The sequence below is a fragment of the Chiloscyllium plagiosum genome, unplaced genomic scaffold (assembly GCF_037043375.1).
Source record: "Chiloscyllium plagiosum isolate Xiang-an unplaced genomic scaffold, Cpla_swu_hap1 HiC_scaffold_23, whole genome shotgun sequence".
NCBI lineage: Eukaryota > Metazoa > Chordata > Chondrichthyes > Orectolobiformes > Hemiscylliidae > Chiloscyllium > Chiloscyllium plagiosum.
In genome coordinates, this window is record NW_028270161.1 from 44,970,436 (window position 1) to 44,984,087 (window position 13,652).

At 37.9% G+C, this 13,652-nt stretch overlaps 1 protein-coding gene across 2 annotated transcripts in view; it reads left to right on the plus strand.

Annotated features, from left to right (window-relative positions):
- LOC122561654 (copine-8) overlaps positions 1–13,652 on the plus strand; it is a 371,771-nt gene that overhangs the window by 259,275 nt on the left and 98,844 nt on the right. For both annotated transcript variants that reach the window (XM_043713603.2, XM_043713601.2), the window contains exon 11: positions 4,415–4,490. In XM_043713603.2, the coding sequence (XP_043569538.1) occupies positions 4,415–4,490 (76 nt within the window). The remainder of the gene's footprint in view (positions 1–4,414; positions 4,491–13,652) is intronic.

A 13,652-nucleotide genomic window follows, 5' to 3' on the forward strand; every position in this document is an offset into this window, starting at 1 on the left:
CGGTGTGGACTTGTTGGGCCGAAGGGCCTGTTTCCACACTGTAAGTAATCTAATCTAATCTAGTGTTCTGTCAATTGTGCCACCAAACTGCCCTCAAAAGGTTATTTTTCTTTCTTTCTTTCCTCCCCACTATGTCAATGGCCTCCAAACACTTGAAGCACAAGATTACTTTTTGAACTTAAAGTGCAACCCAAGATCTGCCCTGTAGTAGATGTAGAATAAACAACTTATTTTTAGTGCCATATAAATCCAGAATTGACTATATATATTTATTCATTTTGTCCTCTACTCATTCTCAGTGTGACACCTGTCACATTGTCTGCCAGTGCCTTGAAGTCTGGGTTGGAATCTGAGATGGGTAGTCATATGCAATGCATCAAATGGCTATCTGTGAGGTGGGGGATTATCTTCCTTTTGGAGAACAGTATCTCACAGAAATCTTTAAAAGTGCAGGATGATAGCAGTGGTTACTTTTCTCAGTTTGAGTCTCCAGAAGTCACTGTCTCTTGATCTGATTTTCAGCTCAGTATAATTTTGATCAGTAATCATCTCCATTAAACAGCTTCACTGTTCTGTAAATCAAACGCCTGATGGAATTTGCCAGCCAACCCACCAACATAAAGGAATGAATTTTAGACAAACAAAACAACTTGTTTCATCACATCAAGTTTCTGACGTGGAATTTCACTACTAATTTCCTCAACTGTGCACAGAAGGTTTCTAGATGGAACTATTTTTCTTTGTTTTTGATTTTTTTCTAAGAATTTCTCCAGACTCGGGAAATGTTGCAGCATTTTATTTTTTAATTGAGAGGATCACCGACCTAGTTTCAATTCAAATGCATTCATAGCATGGACCATGTGTGCTTAGTGCCTCATCTTTCTATGCAGTTCACATTTCAGTTTGTTCAGCTTTGACATTCTGTCTTTTTAAGGATCCTGAAGTTGAGCAATCACACATTGTCTGACAGCTCACTGCATACTTCATTCCTTGATTTAAGAAAAGTGATGATTTCAGACAGATCTAAAAATCTTTGCAGCACCTTACCTTGAGTTAACCAACTCACATCAGCATGGAAGGTTTAGTTCACTGTAAGCAGCACCAAATCCATTGAATAAGGATTTAAACTAGTTGTCCTGAGGGATTGTTGCTCAAGTTGAGTTTACAGACTTAACAACAACTTTCATTACATGAGAAAGATCCATACCTTTACACACGAATGTTTGCTCTGGATTATACATGATAATTGACAAAAGAAGGGAAACCAAGATCACTTCTGCAAAATACAACAAAATCTGCGTTTACGGCAAAGATGGATGGTGTACATTACAGTCATGTTGCATGGAAACTCTTAATGTGAGTAGAGCAACTCATTCAGAAGATGGATAATGTCAGTCATCCATGGCATTTTATAATGGATTGAACAATGAAGTGGATTTGTTTAACAAAATAAATGGAATGCCTGGTTGGGTAACGGAGTTGACAGCTTTAGAGGCAAACCTAGTATTTTATGTTAGTTGCATACAGTTTTATATCACAGCATCTACAGGTATGTTATGTCTGAAAATCAAAGAAATTATACACTGTTGATGAATTTATCAACAAAGGCTTAATCAGATTAGGGTGGGCCAGTGTTTTGTTTGAAATGGGTTTTTTTTATGGAAAGGTGTAAAAGTTGTTGACTTTATCTAAACTTGTACGCAATGTCAGGAATTGTTACTTGCTTAGCAAACAGATTATGGCAAAGCTTGGCATAGCTGCAATTTTTCAAGAGGTATTCTGCAGTACTACGCATTGATATTACCTTGGGGATTATTTTAATGAATCCAACAATGCACTGATTGTCTTGTCTCAATAAAATCTAGTGAAAGATTTGCCTTATAAGAAATTTCAATGATATCTGGAGTCACAGTAATTCGAATTGAGGGTAGCTGCCCTTGGCATCAAGGGTGCCTTAGGCCAAATACAGCACACAGGAATCGAGGTTAATAGGATGAGGTAGGGCAGGGTGGACCCAACCTAAAAAAATCCACATAATAGTAGCTAAAATGATGTCTGGCACAAAGAAAGATGCCAGATATACTGAAATGGATATAGTTATCTGTGACCAGACATCACACCACCATAACATTGTTGCAGGAATTCCTCTGGGAAATACCCTCAGCACAACCAGCTACAGTTGCTTTTCACCATCAAAATATCAGGACTGGAGCTTTTTGGCATCAACACCATGGAAGTTAGATTAATCTTCTATTAATGTTCTCATCCATTATTACCATGAAGAGATGGCAAGTTGTAAGAATACCATCATCTGAGTCACACACTATCCAGACTTTTCAATCGATTGCTGATTTATGATCAATATCTCTTTGGAATTGGGTTCTAGAGAAGATCCATTGTCAGACTTGAAATGTTTTCATCACAGGAATTAAGGTTAGGGGAATAAATGTGGCCTTGACACTTCCAACTCCTGTAGACTATTGTTTCATTTAATATTCTGAACATATCCACACATATCTGGGGAAGATCAGATTGGGCTATGATAAGCTTTCATGCAAACCTAGATACACATTGTCTTATGTTTTTCCAAATTTCACTTTGCTGCTACTTCACATCAACGATGTTATTCAGTGAACAACACTACAGTCTACAGTTTCAAACAGCAACATTTCTGTAAAAACGCAACCCACGTTTCCCTGGTAGAGCCTTTTCTTTCCATGCAACCATGAGTTTCAATTCTTGCAGGTTATAAATTGTTCCTTGAAATTTTAAAAAATTCTCATTTTAAATGTAAGCATTTTTTGTTTACTTTTCTGTTCTGTTTGTTTTAATTCTCTTATTCCTAATATTTCTTTTATTTCCCTTTTTAATTTATCTTCTTGCATCTTTAATTCATCCTACATCCCTCTTCATTATTAGTTCTATTCTTTCCCTGTCCTGAAATGTAATTGGACATTCTCACAGATTATTAGAATTATTGTTCACCAAGATTCCAGATGCCCTGTTCACTTATTAACTCATATATAAGTGAACTTTTGGCACAAAATCTTTCTGAGCCATGGATGAGAAAACAAAACTTGATAATTAATAGATCATGTCAAGAAATGTTCTCCTTCTTCAAATTCTAGCCTATTTCTGTTACATAGACAATTTCAAAGCTCTAACTGCTAAGTAATTAATTTGCTGTCTTTCACTTACAGTTTCCCATTTAAATATAGACATCAAAATAATTCTGACAAATTGTTTTCCAGTTAAAATGTTTTGTGTGATTGAGTTATAAAATTTATTGATTCTCAGATTTAAACAACTTGGGTGAAAATTTTGTTTCTTTAAGACTTCCTATAGTTCCTATTATTACAATGGCATGGTGGCTCAGTGGTTAGCACTGCTGCCTCACAGCCCCAGGATCCCAGGTCTGATTCTGGCCTTGGACGACTGTCTGTGTGGAGTTTGCACATTCTTCCCGTGTCTGTGTGGGTTTCCTCCTAAAGTCTAAAGATGTGCAGGCCAGGTGAATTGGCCATGCTAAATTGCCCCTAGTGTTAGGTGCATTAGTCAGAGGGAAATGGGACTGAGTGGGTTACTCTTCAGAGGGTCAATGTGGACTTGTTGGGCCGAAGGGCCTGTTTCCATATTGTGGGTAATCTAATCTAATGATTGCAATCAAATAAAAACAACAGGATGATCTTTACAAGTTGAACCCAAAGAATTGACACCCACTAACACAAATCAATATAGTAAAGTGTGTAAAATTTTCCAAATGGACTCCTATTTGTTACAAAACAACTTGAAATTTTCACTGATTTTCTGTTGGTAAATCAAAAATACAAATGAACTTTTGTTTTTAAACCCTTATTCTACATAACAATCTAGCTTTTTCAGATACTTTGCATATGTCAATGTAAGCAATATTTAAAAAAAGGTTGTGATTTTACAGGCTTATGTATATTTGTTTTGCGTCTAATGTTCTGATATTGTCAGGTAGTTCCTTGAAAGGGTTAATTGGAGTTATCAATTATGCCCTTCAAATCTATGAAGATGCGTTTATCTACATTTCATACTCATTTAGTATAGGCTCGTTGTATCTAATTAATTAAATAATTTTGAAACGTGTCCCTCAAAATGATCATGTCTGACAAAATTAAATGGCCAGAGAATATTCACTAAATCACTGAATTAAGTCAGGTTGCAAAAACTAAAAGTGCCTGATCCTTAAAATATGCAGCTTTCACAATCACAAGCATACAGTTACACGTACAAAGAAGAGTTGTTTTCTTAGTCACTCAGCTAAAGCTTTTTTGTCCCTAAATCTTTTTTCAGTATGGTTAGTAGAATTTGTTTATGTGTATTGGATATATGGCTATGTCTGCTAAGTGACAAAAAATTGACATCACATTGTGTTTTTGATGTGCAGCCATGATTTTATTGGGGAATTCACCACTAATTACAGAGAACTTTCCAGGGGACAGTCACAGTTCAATGTGTATGAGGTAAGTTCTTGCTTTTTGTTTACTGATTAAAATGATTGGATTAGAATAGATAATGTGCTGGTCCCATTAAATTTTGAGTTTTCTTGGTGTAGGTTAAAATTGAATGAATATATTGGTCAATAATATTACAAATGAAACCTTTTTGGTATAGGAGAAAAATCACTTTAGATCAATTCTCTTACCTGTTTCCTTCATGTAATCTTCAATTCTTTATTCTCCAATCTGTGTGTTCACCATTTATGCAGCATTACTGAAGTAGTCTCTTGGAATTTACTGTTAAAAGTCTTATTGGATCAAAAGGTTTCATATTACTTTCTTCCTCATTCCTAATCTCTTCAATTTTCACTTCTGTTCTCCGTATTTGAACCTTTTTGTATATTTGCGTGAACTAGCTTCATCGATCTTGTCATGATTCTGAACTCTTCAGATAAATCTCCTTACAATTTCCTCTCATTTCCCAAAAGAATGCCCACCTTCTTCAACCTTTCTTCAATAATTATATTCATCGTTACATGTATTTTTCATTTTCTATGCTGTCTCAATGCCTTTTTTATTCCTCTTTGTTATTCTTGTGATAATTTTCAGTCTGTGCTGTTTGTTACCTTTGGTCAACCAGTTACAATCTTGCACAATTGACCACAGCAGAACCTTTCATAAATTTGAAACCATAACAAGCTTCCTTAACTCTGTCTGAATGGAGAAAAATCTCAATGTGATAGTATTGTTTTTGTTGATAAGACTATTTCATTTCCGTTAAGCAAATTCTATATCATTGGAGTCATAGAGATGTCCAGCACGGAAACAGACCCTTCAGTCCAACTTGTCCATGCTAACCAGATTAAATTAATCTAGTCCTATTTGCCAGCATTTGCACATTTCCCTGTAAACCCTTCCTGTTCATGTACCCATCCTGATTCCTGTTCACGTACCTTAAATGTAGTAATTGTACCAGCCTCCACTACTTCGTCTGGCAACTCATTCCATACACGCACCACCCCATACATGAAAAGACTGCCCCTTAGGTCCTTTTCAACATTTTCCCCTCACATCTTAAACCTATACACTCTGGATTGTGAATGCCCAAGCTTTTTTCCCCCCAGGGCAGTGGAGTCCAAAACTGAAGAATTGCAGATGCTGGAAATCCAAAATTGCTGGAAAAAATCAGCAGGTCTGGCAGCATCTGTGGAGAGAAATAAGAATTAACGTTTCCAGTCTTGTTCTGAATATGGGCCACTGGATCCAAAATGTTAACTCTGCTTCCTCTCAACAGCTGCTGCTAGATCAGATGAAGAAAAATCTCAGTTTGCTTCTTTCCTTTACCTTGGGCTGCTTCTGATAATTGATTCTTGGCTAGATTCACCTCGCATGAAGTGAATATGCCATACCAGTCATCGATGATTGCATTTTCAATCAGAGGTTTATTTCCTTAAGATACTAACCTGGTTTGCGGCCAACAGCCAATTTGGGAGAGGTTTTCCCAATCAATCATTCCAACCAAATGGCAGAAAGAAGCAAATTGAATAAAATACTGATAATCCGGTTTCTGATGTTATTAGGGTTTAAAGTCTAACAGTTACTTGAATTTGTTCATTGTGGATGAGATATGGCTTTGGACTGTTCATAATTGTCGATTTACATTTTAATTCACTTAGTAGCTTTGAATTCCACAGCTGGTAACTGTGATGAGATCTGTCTGCAGGTAACAAGGAATCAGTTTTGCGATAGATAGTGATCTTGTGAAAGAATTACAGATTTGACATGTAACTGTTTTCAAACATGTCCAGACCACAACTCTGTATGGAAACAAGCAGCATTTGTTTTAGTGTTGGGATGTTGCAAAAGCATCAATGTGAATGTAGATTATTTTCGTCTTCTGAAGCTGAGCAGTCAATGTTTCTGAATAGGGCAAAAGAATAAAAGAGATGGGATCTATTACTTCAATTCTCCCACCTCCATTGCACTGTCTGAGTGTTGCCTGTGTCTGGGCAGTCTGTGTCTGCAGCACTCTAAAACTAAATGGTGCAGATTTGTTTAAAGTTCTAGCACAGTGTTACTTGTTACTCTCAGATGTACTGAGCTCTTTTTTTTTTAAGTTATATTTTTGAGTGAAGAACCATGTTTTTTTGGAGGAGAAAATTACTGCAGGTGCTGGAATCTGTACTGAAAACAACAAATTCTGGATCAGGCAGCATCCATGGAGAGAGAGTAAGCTAATGTTTCAAGTCTCGATGACTGTTCATCAGAGCTGAATTGAAATGTGAAGGGGTCAGCATTTATGCTATAGTTGGGTGGTCGGGTGTAGAGTTCTGGTGGAGAAAAAATATCGATAATTGAGATTAAGTGATTGGAATGTGAGAATGGTAAAACAATGGTGTGTCTCACTGTCAGAATTCAGGAGCAGACAATCCCACTGGGGTGGAAAAGGGGAGCGAAGACATGTTGACAGAGAATGTGACAAGTAAAGCTAAAAGGAAAGGAATAAGGTGGTTCACAATTTGAAGGTGTTGAACTCAATATTACAGAAGGCTATAAAATGCCTAGTCTGAAGATGAGATGTCGTTCCACCATTTTGTGTTGTGATTCACTGGGGCCTTGGAACATGCCAAAGACATACAAGGGGGCATGCAAGGAGGAGGCTCTGTTAAAATGTTTGTTGGAGTTGCCTTGAGGTAGTTGCTTGGTGGCTGATTGATTTTTTTGTTGATAGCAGTGGAGAAATCAACTGCTAAAACCCACTGTAAAAGTAAAACATATCAACTGTAATGAGTTATGTACTTTCAGACATTGTCGGTTAGATAGGCTTTGTATATTTCATGAGGTAAAAGTAATGTTATTCCCTTAGCTTTACATCAGGGTTATTAGTATTCATTCAAACAAAGGATCTCTGCAATGAGTCTGCTCTGTGGTATAACCCTTTTAATAATGTACCGTTTGTAGGATGGAGGTAATCCTTTGTCAGGGAATGAAACTGATAAGGTTAGCATCATCAAAAGATACATACTTGCAATTGCTTTGTAGAAACTGCCTTTATCATCTTTAATCAGTAAATGAAAATAGTCTAAATACAGAAACCAAACTGTTCTTTGTCTAGAGTTTTACACTCAGCAGCAGAGAAATTATTAGATGTTGCAACAATAACTAACTATTTGGATTCACCTTTTGATGAGGAATAAAAATTAGAATGCTTTTAAGAGAAAAAAAACCTTGCATTTTATTATCAGTTGTCATATTTTCAGAAAATACCAAAAGTATTTCAGAACCTTTGATTTACTTTGAAATGCAATTATTGGAGGCAAATTCAGAACAATGTCTTAACACACTCCATAAATCTTCTCCCTCTGCCCCTCTACCTCATTCATAGAGAATACTGAATCACAAAGTCACCATTTTATGTTGCAAACCACAAAAGCAAAAACGTTCTCATGTTAACTGAGGGAAGATTCTTTTGTTTAGAAATTGTAGTCCAATGTTACAGCGCATATTAAAAAGTTAAAATGACAGTTCATGTAATGAGAATCTGATTGAAACCAATGACGTTGCTCACAGGAATCAAGATCAATTTTAGACTTTAAATGAAGAGAACTAGAAATAATTAGATGTAATTCAGTTCCCATTTGCATTGTGCTACTCATTTTCCTGGGGACTGCTTAGCTCAGCTGGCTGGGTGGGTAACAAGTGTTTCAACAAGAGGTTCCAAAGCCTGGCTGCAGTAGGCTTGGGGCTTCACTCCTGAGAGTGGAAAGCAATGGCAAAATCTCACTAATAAAAACTGTTAAGCAGCAACAGGTGGAGAACTCACTCTGTGGGGAGACTACAGTTTATTTATGGCTTATCTGGGAGGGGGATCCACTGTTTGAAGCCACTCTATCAGGTCAAAAGATACTGCATTGGGAAGTGGGTGGGCAACACTGAATGATTCCTCCCCATTTTTGTTCAGATCCACTCCCCGCTCCACCTCACCAATAAGCCCTTTGTTCAGACCCCACCCTGACCTCACATTTTTTCTGCACGTGAGTCACCCTGGTGAATATCCAAGTGAATTACTGACAGTAGCCCCTGCTCTTAGTCATGATACGAGCTTTCCATTATCTGGTGGCTCTCAGGTGATGTGATTTCCTCTCTTCTGGGGAAGTGCAGCAATTAAATACTCCCCATGGAAAGACTTACTCCTTCAGGACTCCTGAAAATCGAGGTGGCAAGGGTGGTGTCAGTATTGGTGGTAGATGTTGGGCTCCCCTCAGTCCTCCTTGGATTAAGAGTTAACTTCAATTAATTTGTCCTCAATACAACCCATTGATTCTGCTGAAACACTCTTGTTTGCACTACCTTTGACATCGCCACTATGTTTCTATTAAACTTTTTACTCTTCTTACTCTTAAAACCTAAACTTGACACCCTTTCTGTTTTCCCTCATCTCTTTTATTATTTGTTTTATTTTATTGATCGGTGAGTTGTGCTGTCAAGACCTTGGCTCTTTGATTTGATATTTACAGTGAAAATGTAATCAGAAATATAACTAGAGTAGAGTAGCTTTTTTCATTTGTCATTTAAACCATATACAACTTATACATGTAAAAATGAAACAGTGTTCCTATAGGACCGAGGGTGCTACATGGACAGCACAAATTACACAATCGTACACAGCATAAAGAGCATAAGAAGTGCAAAACACTCAAGTTACAGTGGAACAGAAGAATTATGGATATAGGCATTTTTCTAGCAGCAATACAAAAGAATTTCTGATGGGAAGGATTCCAATTATATAGTGTTAAGGAGCCTGATGGCTTAGGGTGGGAAACTTTTTCGCAGTCTGGCCGCGAGAGACCGTGTGCTCCCGTGTCATCTGTCAGATGACAGGAGGGAGAAGAGTTTGGGTGAGGGGTATGTGGGGTCTTCCACAATGCTCTTAGCCTTTTGGGTGTAGCATGTGGTGTAAATGTCTGTAACGGAAGGAAGAGAGACCCTGATGATCTTCTCAGTTGTCCTCACTATCTGTTGTTGGGTCTTACGATCTGAGACAGGGCAATTCCTGAACCAAGCAGTGATGCAGCAGCTCGGGGTCCTCTCAATGAATCCTCTGTAGAATGTGGTGAGGATGGGGGCTGGGAGGTGGGCTTTCCTTGGCTGCGCAGAAAGTAGTGACGCTGCTGGGCTTTCTTAGCTATGGAGCTGGTGTTGAGGGTCCAGGTGAGATTCTCAACCAGGTGTTCCCCAAATAATTTGGTGCTTTTCATGATCTCTACAGGGGAGCCGTTAATGTCCAGCAGAGAGTGGTCGCTCCATGCCCTCCTGAATTCAACAACCATTTCTTTCTTCTTGTACACATTCAAAGACAGGTTGTTGGCGCTGCATCAGTCAGTTAGCTGCACCATCTCCTCTGTATGCTAGCTCGTCGTTCCTGTTGATGAGACCCACTACAGTCATTTTACAGTTGTGTGTCAGGAGGGTGAACAGCAGTGGACTGAGTACACAAAGCTGGGGTGGGAGGGGTGGGGGGTGGCGGGTGGCGCGTGGCACGTGGCGCGTGGTCAGTGTGATCAGTGTGATGCTGTTGGAGATGCTGTTCCCAATCCTGACTGACTGAGGTGTCCCAGTCACGAAGTCCAGGATCCAGTTACAAAGGAGGTATTGAGGTCCTAGGTGTGAAGAAGTGATTATTTTTTTTTCAAATTACTGTGAATGGTCTCGACCTTTAATCTGTTCAGTGTTTCTTAATAGGTAAACATATAGTATTTGGGAACTTACTGTTGAATCTAAATTTTTCACTCTTTAGTCTAAGTTTCACTCTTTAGCCGATTTACACCAAAAGAGTTTGTGTGGTCCCCTGCTTCAGTTATCATGGTGCAGATATGTAGCCTAATGGTGATCATGTGACCATTGTCAACTGTTGTAAGAATCCATCTATAGCCTATAGCCAATAGTTTTACAATTTTATCCTTCATGCTACTACAGTATGTTTCTTAACAACTCTTCTCAACAATGTAATTTGATGTATTTTGACCACCCCTAGAGTTAGATATTGTCAAATGTACTCCTAATATAAATTTTACTGAATAATTATTCACATTTCTGTTTATTTTGCTTATTTCATGCATGATTCCTTTGCTGATTGGTGTTCTATCTTTTAGCTCCGACTTGTACTTTCAGTTTTCTGCATGTTCCCATTCCATCTCTCAGTGATTTATTACCATTTTTAATTTCTTTTAGATTTATTAAGTCTGTCTTTAAATTCAACTTTAAAAATGCAGTTTCACGCAGGAAACATTCTTTTCTTCAGATTTGTCCTTGTTGGTTTCGCCTGTTGAATTTAAGGGTTTTTTTTGGAGAAAATTGTCTTCGCAAGTTTTGCTCAGTGATCACAACTAAACTGCTGAGATTAATACAGGTTTTTTCATATCAGTGCAAAAAAACAACATAAACTTCAGCATTCAACCAAATAAGTTGGAAAGCCTATAGTTTAATTGTGAGATTGACTCAAACAGTGGAATTATTAACCCTATTTCTTTTCCTTCTCTCCATTAAAATAATTATTTAGTATTATCACAATGGTGGAAGACTGGTTTAAAGCAAAGCTTCATGCTTTGAACTGCAAAAATGCTTAAATTTTGCTGCAAATTGCTTTATTCATGTATATATTTGTTCAGTAGTTTGTTTTGTGCATGGAATTTAGCACTTCCTGCACTCAGTATAAGTCTCACACCACCGACAGTGACTGATCACAGTAACTAGTGATATTCAAGCTCAACATGAGGTGATACCACTTTTAACAGATGGTCTCTGTAATAACAGAGATTCCTTGCACTCAATACAGCAAGATACCACCTGCAATATTTGATAGCAGCCATATTGATACTTCCTGTGGAGTCTCTTTGTAGACAAAGCTGCTGTCTCACTCCACTCCACATGGAAACTTGTTGTTACCTCCTAAAGGCTGTGGAACCTAGCCCCTTCCAGGATTTGAACACATAACATGAGCTAACACTTAGGTGGATGTTAAATTTCCCCTGGCATTGTTTGAAGGAAAGCAGAGGTCTTCTGGCGAAACTGTTGTCAGCAGCTGAATTTTGCAAGAATCTGTGCCTGAAGTCCCAATATGCACTCTGGTTGCTTTTAAGCTCTGTACTGATGTAAGGTTTGTGTTGTTATTTCCATGGCTTCAGCAGCTATCGAATCTGTGCCAAGCTTTCCAATGGTAATGATGGCAAAACTGTTAACATTGCTGCTGGGAAATAGACAGCAATTTTCAGAGTGCAGGCCAAGTGCAGAATAAAATGGAAATCCAGAAGTTCAGTCAGTGATTGTGCACTCCTTTAGACACCCCTGCAGACGTTCTGAGAAAATGCAATCTGCCATGCAGATATCATGTGGGGAGAACTTTCACTTCCATACTGTTATTCTCACTGTAAAACAGCTTTGAAAAGGTTACTCATTATTGTATGTGGCATGATTGTGCTTTTAAATTGCAAACTGAAGTCATAATCACCCTTAAGCACCTTCACTAACTCTTAGATGATATTATATTTGTGAAATGTCAGATTTCTCCATAATAATAAATATTCCATATCTTGTGCATATATGGAATGAGCTGCCAGAGGAAGTGGTGGAGGCTGGTACAATTACAACATTTAAAAAGCATCTGGATGGGAATATGGGCCAAGTGCTGGCAAATGGAACTAGGTTAGGATATCTGGTTGGCATGGACGATTTGGACCGAGGGTCTGTTTCCATGCTATACATCTCTATGGCTCTACGACTATATCTTTATTTTTAAAAGTCTGTTTGTCTTTATTTTCCCATTCATCTTATTGCTTTTTTGCCCAATATTTTTCTTCCAACACAAGAATAAAATTTTACAGTAATAACTGATAAGAGTATCACATTATTCTCTGATTGTAAGGATTTCAATAGGTAAGAGGTAATTTAATCAATAGTACCTTTACGGCATTGGACAAAGAGGTTAAATTTACTGGAAAATGATTGTTCATTAGTGCCCAGTAATTTGACTCTGTTATTAAAGCTTTACATATTACTGCAGGATCTGTGTCATTGGCTTAGTTGTTATCACTGTTAGTCCCTACAGCATTTATTGACCATATGCTCATTCTCTCTCTTTAATGCATGTTTCATCCAAGGACAATTCTATAAATTAAGCATTACCTAGCAAGTGTAAAATATGGTGTATAATGTAGAAAATGAGTAGGTTTTATATATTTACATTTCCAGGGCAGAGATTTCTCCTATATTACCTGTCCTGATATTGATAGTGTACAACAAGCTGTAAAGGAAATTTTAAAATAGCATTGCTTTCTATCACAGAGAATGCAAGCAGAAAATCTGCTTGTAGATATTTGAAAATAAACTAAAGCAAAGATTTGGATGGGAAGCTGAAAGATAAATGTTGAAAATGTTTTTTGGGGGGGGGAGACAGGGACGGGGGGGGGGGGGGGGGGGAGCAAGCTAAAGGGCCCAGAGAGGGTCTTCTAGAATCCGAGAATGTAAGCAGCTGTCCTTTGCCATCAATGGAGGAGGCATAAGAAGAAACAAGCATAAAAATGCTCACAATCAAAACAGAAATAGGTAATAGAAGTTCGAGAAATTTGCAAAGATAGAATTGAAGAAAAGCATGGATGGTTTAGGGAAGATGTTAGGAAAGTTATATTTATTACAACAGTGTGGCTAGCACCTTGTAAAGGACAAGGAGAACAGAAGTGAAGTAAGATTGTCCTGATGATGTGGAGGCTGCTTTCGAGTTAAACTCTATTATCATAATAAGCACCATGGTAATAACAAGTGATGCGGGAAGCTTCAGTTTACACATCACCATAACAGACCTTTAACCTTCCCTGCAGATCCACAGCCAATCTCCTCCATATGTATCATGTTTCCAATGACTGTCAAGGTTACCACTTCTCTTTTCGATGTTTACAAATTAATCTGTCAGACATGAAATGACATATCTCTGGAGCATGTGGGACTTGAACCCTAATCTTGTGGCCCAGAAGTAGGGGCATTACCACTACACAACAAGAGCCCAATGACTATCCTTTTATGATTAGGTTGCAAGCCATGTCATCACAGAGCACATCAACAAACTGCATCAAACTATACTCCAAAAATGTACAAGAAAAACGTTGGAGAGTTGTTTAATCAAGCAAACAATTC